Source organism: Pipistrellus hanaki, assembly GCF_964339955.1.
Source record: "Pipistrellus hanaki genome assembly, chromosome: 9".
Taxonomy (NCBI): domain Eukaryota; kingdom Metazoa; phylum Chordata; class Mammalia; order Chiroptera; family Vespertilionidae; genus Pipistrellus; species Pipistrellus hanaki.
The window spans coordinates 59,432,069-59,451,060 of NC_140511.1; the positions used below are offsets into that span (position 1 = coordinate 59,432,069).

The 18,992-nt window shown below is 37.5% G+C and overlaps 1 protein-coding gene and 1 long non-coding RNA gene across 8 annotated transcripts in view; one reads left to right on the forward strand and one right to left on the reverse strand.

Moving 5' to 3' along the window:
* LOC311627276 overlaps positions 1–80 on the reverse strand; it is a 570,423-nt gene extending 570,343 nt beyond the window's left edge. Inside the window, exon 1 of the long non-coding RNA XR_014795879.1 lies at positions 1–80. This is a non-coding gene — a long non-coding RNA (uncharacterized lncRNA).
* Positions 1–18,992, forward strand: part of BBOX1 (gamma-butyrobetaine hydroxylase 1) — a 63,630-nt gene that overhangs the window by 9,227 nt on the left and 35,411 nt on the right. For 5 of the 7 annotated variants that reach the window (XM_084893610.1, XM_084893606.1, XM_084893607.1 and 2 more), the window contains 2 exons: positions 7,246–7,499; positions 8,638–8,752. In XM_084893610.1, coding sequence (XP_084749736.1) covers positions 7,281–7,499; positions 8,638–8,752 — 334 coding nt within the window. In that variant the 5' untranslated portion in view covers positions 7,246–7,280. Of the gene's footprint in view, positions 1–7,242; positions 7,500–8,637; positions 8,753–18,992 lie in introns of all 7 variants that reach the window. The other 2 variants (XM_084893608.1, XM_084893611.1) reach the window with 1 other exon arrangement.

The window sequence follows — 18,992 nt, forward strand, 5'->3', positions numbered from 1 at the left end:
GGGGTGTGCAAGAGGCAGCTGGTCGATGTTTTTCTCTCATCGATGCTTCTAGCTCTCTATCTCTCTCCCTTCCTCTCTGTAAGAAAATCAATAAAATATATTTAAAATAAATAAATAAATAAATAAATAAATAAAATAAAAGAGATTATCTATAAAATGGAAGTGATGGTACTGATCTCATAGGACTGTCAGGAAGATTAAATAAGGTTAACCCATAGAAAGCACTATCAGAGTGGCCAGACATAGTGAGTGCTGGATAAATGGTTTTATATATACACCTCATACACATACACTCCTACAATATGCATGGTTTTTGCATTTTGATCATTTTCTGATCCTACCACCTGGAGCAGGAGGTCAAATACACGGGATCGTGCTAGTACAAAAGCAGGTCTGATGACTTACCCAAGGAAGAGAAGATGAATTTTAACTGATATTTCGTAACATGAGTTCACTCTACTTCTCTTCCAATTAAAAAACAGTCAAGAAATAATTAGTTTTTATTTGGGGTGATGAGTAATCTAGTAGATGAATCAGCTTTCTCAAGTGTATATTATTAGTCTCCTTCAATTTTAATTTTATGTATAGTTACTATGAAGTTTCTGCATCAACTTCCTGAGAATCCCGCCTGAAACCTATGATTCAAATTAGTTATAATTTGCATTTGAGACATTAGAAATTAGAATTAGAAAATATTCAATTTATTTGTGCACAATGGGTTGGCCAACCTGTTTTGGGACACCCTCTTCCACCTACCAGCAGTGTGGCTAGGACAAGTCACACCCAACATCTCTGAGCTTCCTTTGCCTTGCACCGAACCCAGTGATATCCCAGGTTGTTTCTCTCCAGTTCAAGAGTTCTAGTTCTAAGTTTATCTTTTATTTCATTTTTAATTTCAATGCATAAAATAATTTTCAGAGCCACTTTCTTCACTTTCCAAAAAGCGCTGGAGAAACCAGCTGGCAAAATGTGAATTCATCAAATTTTTAAAAAGATAAAAAGACAGAAACCACACCCATAGCTGCAGCAAGATAATCTCTAAAACAAACTTGGTTGTGCCAAATACACACTTCCATACTCTGAAGGGGAAAAATAGGGTAAGGGAGTGGGGAACAAACAAACACACACACACACACACCAAGTAATAGTATGAAATTAAAAGAACGCTATCATATCAGATAGGAATCTCCACCAATCCAAGCTCGGATTCTTGGGCTGAGAAAAATTACTTCTTCCTCCCAAAACTAATGTGATATTTCATAAATTAAATTACAATCGTAGAGTAAGTAGAAATACATTATTTATAGATACACACACACACACACATATGAGTTATCTACTTTTTTCTATTTCTTTCCTCCAAAGAAACACAATAGTTTATCAAATATCTAAATGTCCATGGGCTCGCTTTTAATAAGTCAAGTGGAAAAAATTGAAAAATAGATTTTTAAAAATTATACGCATATACAGCTTATAAATTTTCATAATTTGCTTTCAAATACTGATGATCCTTGACTTTTTTCTTTTTTAATGTTCTTCACATTTGCCCCAACAGACCTTTATATAAGCCAAAGAACATTAAAGAGGGAAATTGTTTCCCATTCGTTCCTCCGTGCTTTGGTTTGGATTGCGATGCACATCTGTCCTACAGCTGAGAAAGGGATTGTCAAGAGTAGAAAGGACCCGCCAACTCCTTCCTAGTCACTCAAACAATTAACTTCAGCAACACCCATGTCTTTCCAGTTCTTCCACACTCTCATGTGCCTCAGGCAAGCTCCCATCAGCCAAGGACAGATGGTGCAACCTCTCTCAAAATACCCTCCTAAGGATATGTACTGGTCAAGTGGATTGGGGGAAAGAGCCTCAGGTTCCCTTAATATCTGGAAAAAGTGCTTTTTCCTCTCCAGTTCAAACATGCTAGGTAGGAAGAGGAGAAAAAAAATAAAAGAGGAGGAAATAGAGAGACAGAAAGCTTGAAGTAGAAGTTTGGGTTATAATGAGTATTTGTTGATGCAGATGTCTGTAGGTGTGATCACTTCAACATTAACTAGGACATGGGCACAGTGCCATCGTTAAGCATAGGAACAACGTTTACTGTGGTGAAAAATGTACCCTTCAAATAATGTGTCCATTAAGAATCAATGTATCTGATTTTAGGTTTTATAAAAATCCTTTCCAACCAAATCATTTTCAATCCCATTAATGACCACAGTACTGGAAATTAGTTGAATCTAGAATATAGATCAGCACACATGGAACTTGGATGATAAAAATAAATGAGTAAAAATTTTTTTTTAATGGTCTTAGTCCCTTGAAGAGCTTAAGATGGTTTTTGCTATTATCTATATGCTAATATCCCTTAACCTCTTTATTTGCTGCTTATTTGGGTAATAGTAGATTTCTCATTGGATTGTAATGAAGATCCCATGAGTTAATATACATGAAGCACTTAGAGCAGTGAGTGGCATGAAAAGGCATTCAATAAAGTAAGCTTCTACTGTTGCTATTATTATAACCTTAATATCAATATAATTAAAACAAATATTCTTATTTTAGAACCAAATGACTTGCCCATAAGCAGTTGCCACTACTCTTTAAAACTCACAAGGTAAAATAAATAAATAAATAAATAAATAAATAAATAAATATAAAGAATCAAAAACACTTCTAGTACTTTCCTGCATAGAAAGTACTAGGTTTCATATCTTTCTGTACTATAAATATTTCATCTGTGGTATCTTGTAAACCATTTTTGAAAAACACTCATAGACTGGAAAGGTGAAGATTCTAAATATCACATCTTATGAAAAATCATCTGAAAAACTGAGTGGATTTAGAGAAGAGAGAGGATGAAAGGGGCATAATTATAGTCTACAATAACTGGACTAAGAGGCCAGGACCAATATGTAAATGGATTTTTTAAGATTTTATTTTCAATTACAGTTTACATTCAATATTATTTTATATTCATTTCAAGTGTGCTGCATAGTGATTAGACAAGCAGATGCTTTGCAGAGTGGTCCCCTCAATGTTTTAAATACCCACCCGGCACCATACATAGTTATTACAATATTATTGGCTACATTCCCTACGCTGTACTTTACTCCTCTCTTGGTGTAAAGTTTTCCCTCATGTGCTGATATTTCAAGTTTATGTTTTTGCCTTTGGTTCTTGGCAAGTAATCTTAGCAAGTGTTTAATCCATCAGTTTATAAATAGGTTAAGTACCAAAAGAACACTCAGATAAACAAAATAGGATATATGTAAATAATTTTTCTTGCTGCTATTTGGCCTCTGGGCTCTCCATCATGCCTGTGGATATTTATTTACTGGGAAACCAGAATCTCCCCTTTGTCTGTTTTCCACTCCCTGAAAAAGCATAGCCTCGTACCAGAAGAAATCTTGGTATAACCACATGCCTGGTAACACATCTGTGTTTTTACATGGCTGTCCGTGTGAACAATTGTCTTCTGCATTGCATTTCTTGATCACCGCTAATAGATTATTGTGATTGCTCCTTTTCAGCAAGCTCACCAAAGAATTGTTTTCTTATAGAATCAGAAAGCAAAGTCATTCTCTTTCATAAAACAGTTTTTAATAGAAGGGCCAAAGAGAAATTAAAGAGGACAAACACTGAGGAACACTTTCAACTTTGCAACATGGCTCACACCTCTCCTCCCAGATTTTCCTCTACATGTCCACTCCCAGCATCTCATTTATTCTTAACCTCATCACTATAAAACTCCAAACAATTTATCTAATTCTAGTATTTTGACCTGCTTCCAATACACTATACTCAGTATCATCTCCCTTGTCAGTCTCCCACTTGGAAGAAATATTTTAAATGTTCCATTTATTGTTATAAAGGCCAAACTACTGGGTGCCCCTTATTGTCTCTCATAGCCTTTGGCTCCAGCTAAACCAAGTATTTTCTGTTGTTCAAATTCAGAAAATCTTAGTTCCTTGGCTAATTCTGCCCCCTCTCCTTAGAATGACCTTTCACAAATGTTTCTGCTTGTGATCCAGTCTATCTATAACCAGAAAAGCTGGCAGATGGTGGTTTACACCCAATAGGAGTTTATTTTTTTCTTATGTAAAAACAAGTTCAGACACGACTGTCCAATACTGGGCATATGAATTCACAGAACCATGGGGAGCCCAGACTACTTATAAATTTTAATCTTCTGCTTCTTGCCTCATGTTTGAAAAATGACTGCTCCATTGCCAACACCACCTCAATATTCCAGGCAGGAAGAAGGGGAAACATCAAGTGGCAGCTAAGTCTGCTTATTTTAAAATTGTTCTAAATTCAGCCACTTTCAGATATAAATTGGCCAGTATCATATCACACACTAAACTAGGCTACAAAGAAAAGGGAAATATAGCAAATTACTAGTCACATGCTTGTGCTAAAGAATAAGAGAGGAAAAGCCCTTGCTGGTTTGGCTCAGTGGATAGAGCATCAGCCTGTGGACTGAAGGGTCCCAGGTTCGATTCCGGTTAAGGGCGTGTATCTCGATTGCAGGCTTCTCTCTGGCCCCAACCCTGGTTAGGGTTTGTGCAGAAGGCAACCAATGGATGTGTTTCTCTCACATCAATATTTCTCTCTGCCTTTCCCTCTTTCTTCCACTCTCTCTAAAAAAAATCAATAGAAAAATATCCTCAGGTGAGAATTAAAAAAAAAAAAAAGAATGAGGGAGAAAAAAAGAAAAAAAAGATGCAATCCACATGCATTCAGCAACATTGATCACAAAGCCTTTTCGGCTTACTCAAATTGCCATTTTCCCTAAGGAGGTGTCCTGGAACCTCTCAGACAACTACGTACTAGTATAAATGCCATTTGCGCCCAGACTTATTTTTTTATTGACTTTCATAATTATCTTTCTTTTCCCCGAGGTCTAGAACTTCGTGATGATCTTTGTACCCTCTAGTGCAACAGGCACAAATACAATTAGTTATATTTGAATAGGTTTAACCTGATATATGAGGAAGAAAAGGAGAACTATTTTCTGTAGTTAAGTGTGATTCTATTCCACTGTAGTGAAAGCATGACTTAGGTAACTTGACCAAAGACAGACAACCTTCCACCAGATATGGCCTAAGCCTATTTTTCTATAGTCCATGAGGAAAGGATAGCTTTTATATTCTTATAGTATTTGAAAAAATAAAACAAGAATATGCAACAGGGACTGTATGTAGCCTACAAGCCTGAAACATGTACTATCTGCCCTTTTACAAAAATTATTGCCAACTCCTGACTTAGATAAAATTTACTACACTTTTCCATTTTGTTCATGTGGATCATGTGAGACTTAATGGGCTGGTTACACTATGCCAGACACCACTGTCCTTGGAAACCATTCTTATGAGAAAACTTGCCCGCTGCCCCTTCTACCAGGAAAACTAAATTCCCTACTCCTTCCACAGAGAAACTGACATTGGAACTTCCCAAAGGCCTCTTTTTCAATCCGAGATAAATAGTCACTCAGGTTTGAACTAAATTAGATTTTTAATGATTTTTTTAGGTAACAGTGCTCTCCTGTTGCTAAATAAATGATTAAGAGAAAATAGATGGGAGTTCCCAAATGGAAATAAGCATGAATCCCAGTAAATTTTATTTTTCTTTTCATCATTAGATAACTTTAGAGGGATTTGGCTAAATGAAAAAAGAGGGCCCTCCCCCGCTTTTTTTTTGTCTTGGTCCTCCTTAATAATCTGACTACATTACCCAAGCTACAGAAATAAATATAAAACAATCACCTAAAAGTTGTTTTATTTTAATGTTGTGGGAAGTATTTTTTTAAGTTCTTTTAATGATGTATCAAGTTTTTCATCTATGACTTTGAGAAAGATGGAGAGCTAATTCTGTCTTGCTTGTCATTAAACCCTCCATTGAAGTTGCTGTGCCTGGTACAAAGAAGATACTTGTTAAGCAGTCACTCTGTGTGTGTGTCTGCCTCCCCTTCCTCCCAAGACAATGAAGCTTTGTTTCTGTTGTCACATGTCCCCTTCTATTCATGATGACTTATTTATAATGTGAAAGAAATTAAGAAGTTCTACTTCTTCAGTATAAAATCTATGTCTTTCACCTAAGTTTAGATTCCTGGAGAATGACATATGAAGAAAGTGAGATTAAAAACATTGATATGATTTCTGAAGGTCAAATTGATAGCCATGATTGGAATCAGAATCAACACTGAGGTGCTCAGTTCACAGCACATGCCTCTCTCTCACTTGACTCCCTTTCCTGCCAATACTGCATCTTCTTAAATTTGGTGGATTTCTTAATAAAAAGAAGTGTTGCATTCCCAAGGAAAGCCATGAAAGTACTCATGAAAGGATTAGAGTAAACTAACCAAAATCTCAAGGTGCACTCTATTCAAACAGAAAATCTTCAGCAAACAAACCAAACACATTCTTTGCAGAGTCCAGGAACTCTATATCACATTAAGAAAATGCACTATAAAAGTTAAAGAAAATTAATGATAGAATAGACATAGTACAATGTATTGGATTACAGTACCTCTTCAAGTAAAATCTAAAATTGAATAATATTCTCCTTACTAGATCAAGCTTAGTAATTTTGTGTCACAGAATTTTTTTTCAAAAGGCATGTGCAGCTCTGGCCTGTGTGGCTCAGTTGGTTGGGCATCCTCTCGGGCACCAAAGGGTTGCCAGTTCAATTCCCAGTCAGGGCACATGCCCGGGTTATAGACTCCATCCCCAGTTGGGAGGCATATAGGAGACAGTCAATAGATGTTGTGCTCTCACAATGATATTTCTCTTTCTTCCTTTCTCTCTAAAAATCAATAAATTACTTTTTTTAATAGCTTGTACAATTAGGCATCAGTTAAAATAGTACAAGTATGATTGCTGTGCTTTCAGTCTATGGAGCATTTTTCTCCCTCACAAAAATTCCAGAGCTTTTAAACAAACAGAACTTAAAAGTGCACGTCATTGATTCTGAATTTATTCTTTAAAATGACTGTGAGAAAAACAAGGAATTCTTTGGACCCTGACTCAGCATGTTCATCTTATTGACTTTTAGTCAATGTGTTTCTATTTACCACATATGAAATACTCTCACCAGGACAAAGGTCCCAGCAACTGCTAAGTCAAACCTCAAACTCTGGCAGATGAGCAAATAGCCCAAGCCAGGGTCTACTTGAATTGTTTACACTCTTAGAGGTCAAGTTCAGACCCAATCTGCCTGTGATGCCTTGTTAACACTGATTTGCCATAGCAGGTAGCTGACGGGATTTACCTGCGAGGACCAGAAACATGCACTGTGCCATCCAGAAGGCAGAGGTGCTGGATGGGGCTCATCTGATGCAGATTCTCTGGCAGGATGGCACAGAGTCCTTCTACCCTGCCGTATGGCTGAGGGACAACTGCCAGTGCCCCCACTGCTACCTGGATTCTGCAAAAGCACGGAAATTTCTCGTGGAATCTCTTGATGTGAACATTGGTATTAAAGACTTGTCTTTTGACAGAAAAAGGGTAATTATCTCTAAATTATCATTTCTCTCTTTCTTTCCAAGATAAATAAAGGGGTTGGTCTCCAATAATGTAAATAATGAATTATTATTGGATCATACGGTTTGGGTAGGGCTGGGTGCAAAGTAAGCCTGTTCAGTAACTGAAAGATTCTATTATTATTATTACTATTTTTATTACTACGACTATTGTTGGTAAAATCTAATGTGGCTCATTATTCCTTTAGTGACTGACAGCCTTGAAGATACAAACAAACTATTTCTATAATAAAAAGAATGCTTCTGGGCCTCAGTTAACTCATCTGTGAAACAGGGATACTAACAGACTTTGCTCAGAGAGATAATGTGAGGGTTCAATGAGATAATGTAGATAAAATGTTTAGCATAGTGCCTAGTATTATGGTAAGCACTCAAAATTAGTGACTAGATGTACAAGGCTTGTTCTAGAATCCCCAAAAGCATAGCTCTCAAAGCCACAAACTAGATGTGGCCACCACCCTATGCTTCTCTCTTCCAAATACTAGGATAGCTACCAGAGGAAGCAAAGGTGACCAGCCAAGTCACCTTCCTCCCACTCTTGTCTTCATCTCCACTTGAGCACTTTACTCCCAGGGGTCCCTGCATGCTAGCTGGGTGGCCATAGAAATCGTATTTATTCTTACATTCCCCACCTAAAATAATGTCAATGATAGGAATGCCTTCTCCCTAGAGTTGCATGAGGACTAATGAGTTATGTATGTAGTGCTCATTATACAGCAATGTGGTGTTATTTTGTGCTATTATTATTACCTGCCTGGTCATATCATTACTATCTCTGATACTCTAACTTCATATCATGGCAGAAAGTCTGGAAATCACAGGTTTAGAGAATACAGAACAAGAATGTCAGGTCTAGCTAGGTTTTATTACTTGTGTGACATTTAAGGGGCCTCAGAACTCAGGTACAATAGATTCCAGTGGCTTTCAGTGATCCTATTTTTTCAAAAGCTTATTCTAAGCCTGTGCATACATGGGCAAAAGGAAGGGGGGGGGTTGATTCCCTGATTGTCTTAAATGGCATTCGGAAACAGGGTAATAGTGGAGAACTGGATATATAGAAGCATAATGTACATATAGGTAATATTTGCTTTCTGTGTTATAAGGTTCTTATCACATGGCCAAGTGAACATTACAGTGAATTTGAAGCTGATTGGCTGAAGAAGAGATGCTTTTCACAGCAGGCCAGAGAGAAACTCCAAAGAGAATTGTTTTTTCCAGGTAACCTTGTCATGGTTTTCAATGTCGTTTAAAACTCGTGTGGGAAGAAATTTGCTCAGAATCAAATTCAAACCCTTTGCTTCCGTTAAAATGCTATGGTAATTTATGTGGAATGTCTAATGACTTACCAACAGGGGTTATTTTGGATAGTGATGAAAGAAATATAGATCCATCCTAGACATTCTCAAGAGACAGGAAGGAAAGAAATACAGCAAACTTGTATCCTTGTCATATACTGTGAAATCTGGCACAGCAGATATTCTGAAAGTGTCTGCTGTACAATGGCAGAACAAACCAGAGTTGCTCTTAATAATTTGACCCAAGCCCGGAAAAGCACCAAATCAACAGAGCAGGAATTCCTAACATGGTGTTATCCATGTCCCCCATGATGTGTTTATATGAGTGTCTGTGTGTGTGTGTGTTTGTGTACGTTTGTATAAGTTTGCACAGCACATTTGCTTGGGGAGAATTTATATGAGTCTCAAGGGAACCTGTGTCCACAGGAATGTTCAGGAAATCTGCATTAATGAATGCTATGGAAGAAAAAAAAAAGACTTCATTCTTGAGCAGAGAGACAAAATAAAATAAATACTGATATAGGTATTTTTAAAGTGTGACTTTTAGGAGATACACAATAATTACCGCTCAAGAAGAGGCACTAGAGAGAAGTGGGGAGTGTTAATAATTCACTCTCTGTGTATTTTGAAGATTTGTATCAAAGATTATGTGGGGCAAAGGCAAATTCTAGAAGCATGATGATTCTTACGTATTTTCTAGAACCTCAACTTCTACAAACACACTAACAAAGAAAGTTTTCCTGAACTCCCTTTTCCATTGTTAACCGGAAATATTGGACCTCTGCCTCTTTGAGCAACTGACCATGCTCCTTGAAATTTATAACACCTCTCCGGGAATTCTGGGTCATATCCCAAGATAGAGATAGCACCTTACTTCTTTCAATTCTGAGCATCTCAGATGTGTGCGGTAACTCTCCTTGCTTTTAAGTGCTAGACTTATAACAGTTTACTGGGTACGGAAATGTTACTAATGAATTGACTTCGACCACACAGCTTGACCTTGTCCTGTGGTTATCAACAAGGTATGACTGTTCCTTTCAATTCAAGTACAGGCCAGTCTTGTTGAGAACTAGTTCCCCAGCAAGCTTTTCTTGGTAGATATAGTGTCTGTCTGCAGACTGAAGGGTCCTGGGTTTGATTCCAGTCCTGGGCACATACCTCTGTTGTGGGCTCGATCCCCAGTAAGGGGGAGGGTGCAGGAGGCAGCCGATCAATGATTCTCTCTCATCACTGATGTTTCTATCTCTCTCTCTCCCTCGCCCTTCCCCTCTGAAATCAATAAAAATTTTTAAAAAGAAAAGAAAAGAAAAGAACTAGGCCCCTCTAGTTGCCTTAGCCTCACCATTCAGACAACTGACATGATTTTGTTCCAGTGCTTTCTGTCTAAACCACCAGGAAGCATTTTCCTCTTTCTCAAGCCCAGCCAGCTGGCAGAATCTATATGGTTACCCCTGGGAAATATGTTTTCCCTGCCTTCCCCAGTAAGTGCATTGCTAGTTACTTCACGGACTCTCCAGTTACATAACCAAGTAGCAATTGGGTCAAATAGCAGAATCAGAAATGTATTATTATTTTTTTATTTATTTTAAATTTCTTCTGGCACTCAAAATATTTTTTTTTTCTTTAACTATGTCCTGATTTTGTAATCCTATTGGATTTTACTTTCATTTCCTTCAGGCTCATCTTTTAATTATTTCAGGGAATAAAAGCCAACTTATTATTACAGCTTAAGCTTTTAAGCATTGTAAAAGGATACGGCCACCCCCTCCCATTAATATTGCTTGACAAGCACAGTTTATAGCTTACATTTCTCAATGCTATCAGGCAGTAGCAAAATGGAAATGATACTACACTCCGTTAAGTAGTGGAAAAAGCTGGTCACACAGCAATCATGAATAATATAAGGAGAACTGGCTGCTATTTAGACACTGGAAAATATTTTAATGGTTTAGAACAAGATCAGGTTTTTGAAATATATTCTCAAGCTGTGCAATCGGTGGGTTAAAGAATAAATTAATGGGCCATTTTAGAGAGTATTGCTTTTATGGCTTTTTGCCCGTAAAACTTGACACGTTATTTTACTGCCATTGCATATTTTCAAACATTTGTACTCCAGAACATGTAAACAGACTCAGTGACATTTGTGAAAGGCCTTTGTTGGGTTTTCAATCCTCAGTGGCAATCCCTCCTCTTCTGCACTCTCCTTAGAGTGAGGAGAGCCTTTTAAAATCTGGCGTCAAGATGCAGACCACTTTCCCTTGATCTTCCCTTGGCACTGGATGTGGAACTCAAAACTGAAGAGACAGATGATAATCAGCCAGAAAAGGCTTTTGTCATGGGACAGGCACAGCTGGGAGGAAGACGTGGCTAATAATCATCCCTCACAATCTCCTCTCTAGTGGCACATAGATTGGGTACCCATTTTGTGCTAGAAGCTCTTTAAGGAAATACCAAGTTTAAAAAAAAAAGTGTGGATTCTGTCCTCCAGGATGTACCAAGTCTAGGAGGGTGCATGAGCCATGGAAAAAAATAAGTAAAGTACATTAATTTAAGTCCTTGACGGCACACATGAAAGGATAAGTACAACACAGAGGAAGGAATCTGAAGAGATGAGGAAAGAGTCCCCAAAGGGAAGTCATGCTTTAGCTGGGTTTTGAAGAATCAGTTTGTCAGGCAAAGATAGAAGGTGAGGAAATTCTCAACAGAGAAAAAAGCCTGTGGAAAATCACAGAAGTATAAAATAGCAGGGTAGGTTTAGGAATCTGCAATTAGTTTAATGCTGGTAAAGTTAAAATTATTAGTCCACAAGACCAAAGGAAGAGGCCAAACCATGAAGAGGCTTAAGTGCCCTATGAACAGTCTCAGTCCTAAACCCTTTGGCAAGGGAGTTTCTCAACATAGAGCTCAGGCTTATTCCCTCCATTAGTTCTCAAGCTTATGTTATAAATGAATTTAAGATCTTGATAAATTTAATAATAGTATTGCTTTTCTTTTCTTTAGAATTCATTTTACAATTTCAGAGTTGAATCTTTCTGATTTTGACCAAAGGCATATAATTTCTTAAACACTTACATGTTTGTGAATGTCTCCTTAGCTTTGTTGCATTCCCCCTTCTCCATGGTACCTCTTTGGTTCTTGGTTTGTATTCATTTTTAAAGAGACAGTTAAGTGATTGGATCTGTATTGTAGAAATGTCCTGATCTGGTCATCTGTATTGAATGGACTGGTCTGGGGAGTGACTGGGAGCAGGGTGACCATAGCACAGCCTAGAAATGATCCTGCAAAAGACTTTGAGAGCCTAAACCAGGGTAGTAGCAGAAAGGATGGGGATAGAATCTGTATTCAAGAGAAACATATACCGACCTGTAGGACAGGAGGTCAGTGGTCCTGTTCTTTAATCTCTACCAAAACAATAATTACAACAAATATAAGTACCCTGTATTCAATGCAATATTATTCATAATAATCAACATATGGAAACAGTCTATGTGTCCATTTATATATAAATGTCACACACACACACACACAATACGAGGCAGGCATAAAAAAGGAAATCTTACCATTTTGACAATATGAATAGACCTAAAGAGTATTGTGCTAAATGAAATAAGTCAGACAGAGAAAGACAAGTACTGCATAATTTCACTTATATCACTTATATGTAGAAGCTTAAATAACAAATCAACAAACAAAACAAAATAAAATTCATAGATACAAAGAATAGATTGGTGGTTATCAGAGAGGAAGGTAGTTAGGGAATGGGTACAATGAATGAAGGGGGTCAATATGCTGATGATAGTAACTAGATTTATTGTTGGGGTCACTTTGTAGTATATACAAAGATCAAATTATTATGCCATATACCTAAAACTAATATGTTATGTACCAATTTTACCTGGATTAAAAAATAATAAATAGAAAAATGTTTAAATAAATAATATCCTGGCCATGTGTTTTTAATTACATTTTTAAAAAGCTGATGTGTTTAAAAACCTTTAAAACGTTTGAGGATATTTTTGAAATCCTAAAGCAAGTCTAATTCAAGGAAGAATTATTACAGTCTCCTTCCTTTTCATGTTTTTTTTTTTTTTTTCAGTATACTTGCCACATCAAAAATTAAGGAAAACATACCTTTTTTGCTATTGGAAAAGCAATGTTCTGCAGTTACATTAAAGTAAATTTCTTCTTTATGTTTTTTTTTTTTCAGAGTAAAAGTAGAATGAGCTTTCTTCAATGAATGAAAAACTTTCATTTCTCAGAAACTAGGCTTACTTTTTCTTGCAGACTAGAAGTGGGTTTTAAAACATTGGCAGTTGGACTCTAATTTTAGCATTTATAAATTTAGAAAATGTAAAAGTGTGGCAATTTCAAGTAAAGTTGGACCACTTTATATTCATTTTTACCAAACCTGCACATATGTTATATATTTAGCCTGCCATTTTTGCTAGTGCGTATACATCAGGAGAGTCATCAGACACACACACACACATACACACACACGACACAACTGGTTAAAAATTGTTACCTCTCACTTCTGATTCTACTTTGCTTTTCCAAAGTGGCAGATCACGGACCTACACAACTTTAGTTTGGGGGTAATAAACGTTTCATCATACTTACATTTCTTCTTTTTTAAGTTTCAGTCCCAAACTTTTAAATGTGCCCATGGCAAGAAACAAATAAAAATAATCAAACAAATTAGCTGACTTTTAGCCTCTGTTCTATTCAATGAATGCTCTAACATTATTTTTTTCCTCAAAATTCTGCATTTTTCTCAATCTATAACTTCGCTGTTAATCAAGGAAACAGTGTAGCATCGAAGTGAAGAGTGCTCTTGATCTTAGGTGTTGCTAGGTCTATTATCCTGAGTGAGCTACTTAAACTTTTTATGCCTCCAAATCTTTATCTTCATGGTTGAAATAGTGTCTAGTTATCCTCTAGAGTAGTGCAATGCTAAATAAAGGGCAATGTCACACTTTACGGATTAACTCAGTCTTCACAAGTTTCCCTAGAAGGTGGATGTAAGTAACCATAGAGACCAGATAGTCCTAAAAGATTGCTTAAACCTCTTGAGCAGTGTATTTGTTCACAAAGAAAAGATGATGAATTCTATTAGTGAAATTCATTTCTCCTTTTTTCCATTGGCTGTTAAAATTCCATGCATATTGTATATTTTCCCAGAAAAGACTGATTCTCATAAGTTATAGGGGAGAAATATTGCTTTGGTTGTCTCTTTTGCCAACAATTTAGTTGACTTTTATCATCTCATGTCTGGTTGGAGCTTTTCATCATCTCATGACTGAAATAATTCTAAAATAGTACACCTCTGTGTTCACACCTGGTTTGCACAATTCTATAGAGTAATTTTCCTGTTGCCCACCATCTTCTCTGCTCCCTCTTACTCAGTGTCTCACTGTGGCACAATGTTTTCCCATTATCCCACAACCTGGTGCCACACTCACAAGCATATGAATTCTTACTCTTATCCAAGTTCTCCTTGATTCGCAGATCGCCTATTCCATTCTTCCTGTCTGACCAAATTTCATCTGCAGGGTCCAACTCACGTCCCAATGAAGCCCTTTAGCAATGATTCGATCTGTTATTTATATGCATCCCTGAGCCAAACCATAAATTACAAATTAGAAGGTAAGCAAGCCCAGGAAATAGACATAATTTCACACTAAAATGCAAGGCTGCACTATAACAATGGAAGCATATACATTTTTTCAAAGGTGTCTAGAGAGAAAGTGAAAGGGTGCTATATGTCAAGAATGCTCTTCACCTGTGTAATAATACAGGTGAAGATAAGGCTTTGGAGTCAGCGGAGCTGTCTTTGACTCTCTGCTCTGTGAACTTGACTTAGTTTCATAAATGATCTGAACATCACTTTTTTTCTGTGTAAAAAAGGCAGTCCTCTCAGTTTGGAGATATGAAGAATAAATGATAAAATGCAAGTGCTGGGCTTCACACAGTGCCTGGACACAGATCTCAAAGCCGGTTAGGTCCTTTCCCCCCTCCCTTTTTCCTCCAATTCAGAGAACCATGAACTTGGAGCAGAGGCATAGTGAAGAGCATTTGGGTGAACAGGATGAAAGAGAAACAACAGTATCATGGTAAGATCTTATGTTAGATTTTCCCTTACATGAAAATAATCATGTTATATTTCTGATTTTAAAACATGAGAGTGGCTCAGGAGTGAACTTTTGGCCTGGAAAGGATTTTGGTCATTCAGACATTGGTTCAAAGTCTGGGCCAAAATTTTACCTTACTGGCAGATAGTTTGAAATAAAGTTAAGGATGGCAGTGAAAAGTCTGATCAACTATAAACTTACTTTCAATCTGTGAGTTAGAAATGTTTGCTGAAGCTGGGATGGCCAGCAAACTTGAGAGAAAGTGGCTGTGTTATTTAGTAATAGTTAAAGGATTTCTATAGATTAAAATACCAGTAGATATAGTTCATAAGCTAAATACTTGGATGAAATAAATTTCAGGCCCAAATTAGGCACAATCCCATGACTGTACACAAGTAGATAATATCAGTAAGGAAGATAAAGGAAAGATAACTAAAGAAAAACAATATGCTCATACAGGAATCTCCAAACTCTAACTTTAATAGGGCATAATGGGAGTTTCTACCTCAGAATAATGTGATCAAGCAAAAATATATGATGGACAGCCAAAAAGGGGATTTATAAAATAATATACTTGGAGCAATAAGAAAAAAAAGAGAGAGAAAAGATAATCCTCCAATGAAACTCAATGGTTTTAGATAATCCTGCTCCTCACACAGTCTTTTCCATCTCAGTTGAGGGCAACTCCATCTCTCTGGTAGCAGAATCACCCTTGATTCCCTTTTATCTCTTATACTGTACATCCAGTATCTCAAGAAAATCTGTTAGCTCCATCATCAAAATAATTCAGAATCCAATCGAATCTTACTGCCTTCACTACAACTCTCTGAACTACCACCATCATTTGCCTTTTTTTTCCTTAATCACTTTTCCTATTCTATCACCAATCTTCCTCCTCACAATTTTAAAGAATTTATATATGAATAGAATATTATCAACTCATATGCCTTAAAGAAACCCTCTTTTTCATCTGCAAGGCAAGAATTAAGTACAAAGACAACTTTCTAGTTCTAATTACCATCAGTGTCATCAATCTGTTTGTATCCTAGAATTAATGTGTCATTTTATCAATATTTAATATATTCAGATTTAAAAAAAAAAAAAGCATTACTCTATGTAAGGCACTAAGCTCAGTACTTTATATTTATTTCTCAATTTAGCCCTAGCAATATCTTCACAAAGGCTGCATTATTATTATAATTATTTTACACATGAGGAAAATGAGGCTGATAGAAATGAAGTAATTAATCCAAAATCAAAGAGACAAGCACTATCAGAGCCAAGATTTAAATAAAGATCATCTGTTCTATTAAATACCATTCATGCCCCCCCCCTCTCTTCTGTGTGGTCACAGCAGTTTGTGTGGGCTCCTCTCTCAGTGTCACTGCAGTTATTGCAATGAATGGTCAATGTCTAAGCATTGACCGTCTCCCCCACTAGACAGTTGGAATCTAGGAAAATATTTAAGATTAATGACCATTTATTGAGCTTGTAGAATTTATTATGAATTTATTCAGCAAATATTTATGAATGTTTACTATGTACCAGGCACTGTCTTAGGTGCTGGGGTTGCAGTGGTGAACAAAACAGAGGAAGGCCTTGACACTAAATAGTTTACATCTTGGTAGAGAAAGCAATAAACACATTTATAAATATATCTTATACTACATCAAGTGGCAATAAAGACATGGGATGCAGGCAGGTTGGTGAATGTGATGGTGGGAGTACATGGAAGGTCTCTTCTGAGTCCTTCTGTGTTTTTACTGAAATATGAAGCAAAGTTGTCAGCTGAGCATGAGTAGGAGAAGGAAGTGTGGGAGATTTGATGACAAGAGAACATGAGAAACTGTCAGCAAGAAGAGCATAAGACTTCACTAGAGATTAGTGAGCTTGCAACAAGATCAGACATCATAATGTGTTTTCTTCCAGATGGCCTGGTTCAAGTGCATATTTAATCAAGTATACAATGGTGAGCTTTTCATAGACATCATCTCATTTAACTTTAACAGCAACACTGCAAATTGTTTTCATCTTGTAACTTCCAGATGAAGAAATTGAACTGAGAGAATAAATCAATTTTTGAGGGTCATTAGATGGGAAGTATTAGAATTCATATTTGAATACAGATCTGTTACTTTTGAACCTTGACTTAATAACTTTGACACAATATCCCTATCAAATTGGACCAATATCTTCATCTCTGGGTGTGCCTCGTACATCCTCAATGAACTAGCTTTGGGAATAACTTCCACGTCATCTGCTAAATGCCCTTGTTGCCTCGTGTGTTCTTCCCTCAATGACTTTGAGTTCCTCCAACAAGCTAAGAGATTCCCCATCTTCCTTTTGCCCCTCCCACCAGGACACTCATCTCCTTGCCCCCTTGACCTAGGCATGACTGGCTTCTCTCACCACTCAGGATATGACTTAAATAGCATCCCTTCGGCTAGTCCTTTCATAACTGCCATGTATAAATAGTCCTTTTATAACTGCCATGTATAAATTCACCAACCCCATCTATCTCCCAATGAGTATCAATATGCGCTGTTAACCCACCAGCACTTGCTGCAATGTGCACTTGTATGTTCTTATATGTTTGTTTCCCTGTTTATTCACTGTTTTCCTCACAGGGGAAGCAATCACATCTATTTCTATTCACCCATGAGATCTCTTTTGCCTCAGAAGGCTTTCAATAAACATGTGCTGAATAAGTGAAAGGTCACTTCTGCGTAATGTGACAAGCACTGTAACTGTGGTGTGTATCGGGGACCAGAGAAGACAGCCAGCTCAACCTCTCTTGCAGATCCTGAAGGAGGCACAGTAGAGGCTGCCAGTGCCCGCCCATAGCCTCCAACACTCTTCCTACACTTGCCAGCAGCTTCGTGCTGCTTGGTTGCCTCTCTGCTGGAAGGTTTCTCTGCCTGCGAGTACAATTAGCCAGGACACACGAAAGGCCAGAAAGACCAGGACTGAGGGGATTCCCTGCCCCAGGGTGGGATAACTCTGAAGTGTGTTCTACAGTGTTTCCATGAAGTCTAGCAGTGCCAAGTGCTGTGGCCAAAAGCAGTAACCTGATCAGTAATACAACTTCCTCCTCCTAACAGCGCCCCCAGGAGAGAGCTTTAATCAATTGCTCGCATTCACATCCTCATCTCAGAGTCAGAAGATTTTAATGAAGTGAGGACACGTGACCAGAATCTTGAAAGACGCGTTGAGTTCACTAGACAAGAAGTAAAAGCCCATCCACAGGCGATGGATCCCCTTAGCGCAGAGAGAAGAATCAAAGCCCCATTTCCACTCGGGTGTCTTAGGGGTCAGATTTTTGTGTTAACTGGACCCCTACGAAACATTTGTAGGAAAACACGGTAAGTGATTGGCTGTTTCAGAGCCAACAGCACAGTTAGGCGCAGGTGACGGGAAGGCCCTAACCTCCTGAAATAACACGTTGCAACTCGGCATGCCGTCGCGCTCAAGAGTCCGTCGCTGAAGCACTTCTTTGTGCCTTTTCCTCTTCTGAAATAGAACTTGGGATCCGGGAATGTGATTCATAACCCCAAAAAGGAAACCTTGTACAAATGGTTTCTTGAAAGCCAGCCTGTAGCCTGTTCGTAAACTTTATGATGTGTGAAGCACATGTTCAAGGAAGTCTTTATTAGTGGGCCCATAAGTTAAATTAGATGGGGTGGTTCATGCCTTAAATACTCCGTCATTTTCCACCCTGTTTATGTATCCAGACCCAGGTGGGACATTTCAATTAGCTTTCAGGGTATCTGCCTGATAAATGATTTACTCTAGTCAAACGGGTTTTCTTTTGGGCTCCCAGGAATCATGGTTTACAGTTGGGGGAGACTGAAAAAGATGCTTCTAAATTACATCTTCAATATTAAGGTTTCTGTGGATTTCAGAAAATGTAGTTTATCTTTCATGGGTTTCATAAAAATACAGTTTATCTCTCATGGAAATGTGAGTGGTTTACGTTCGAACTATAATGATAGATTTGGAAACTGGTGAGTCACAGTGCTGTTTATGAAAGTC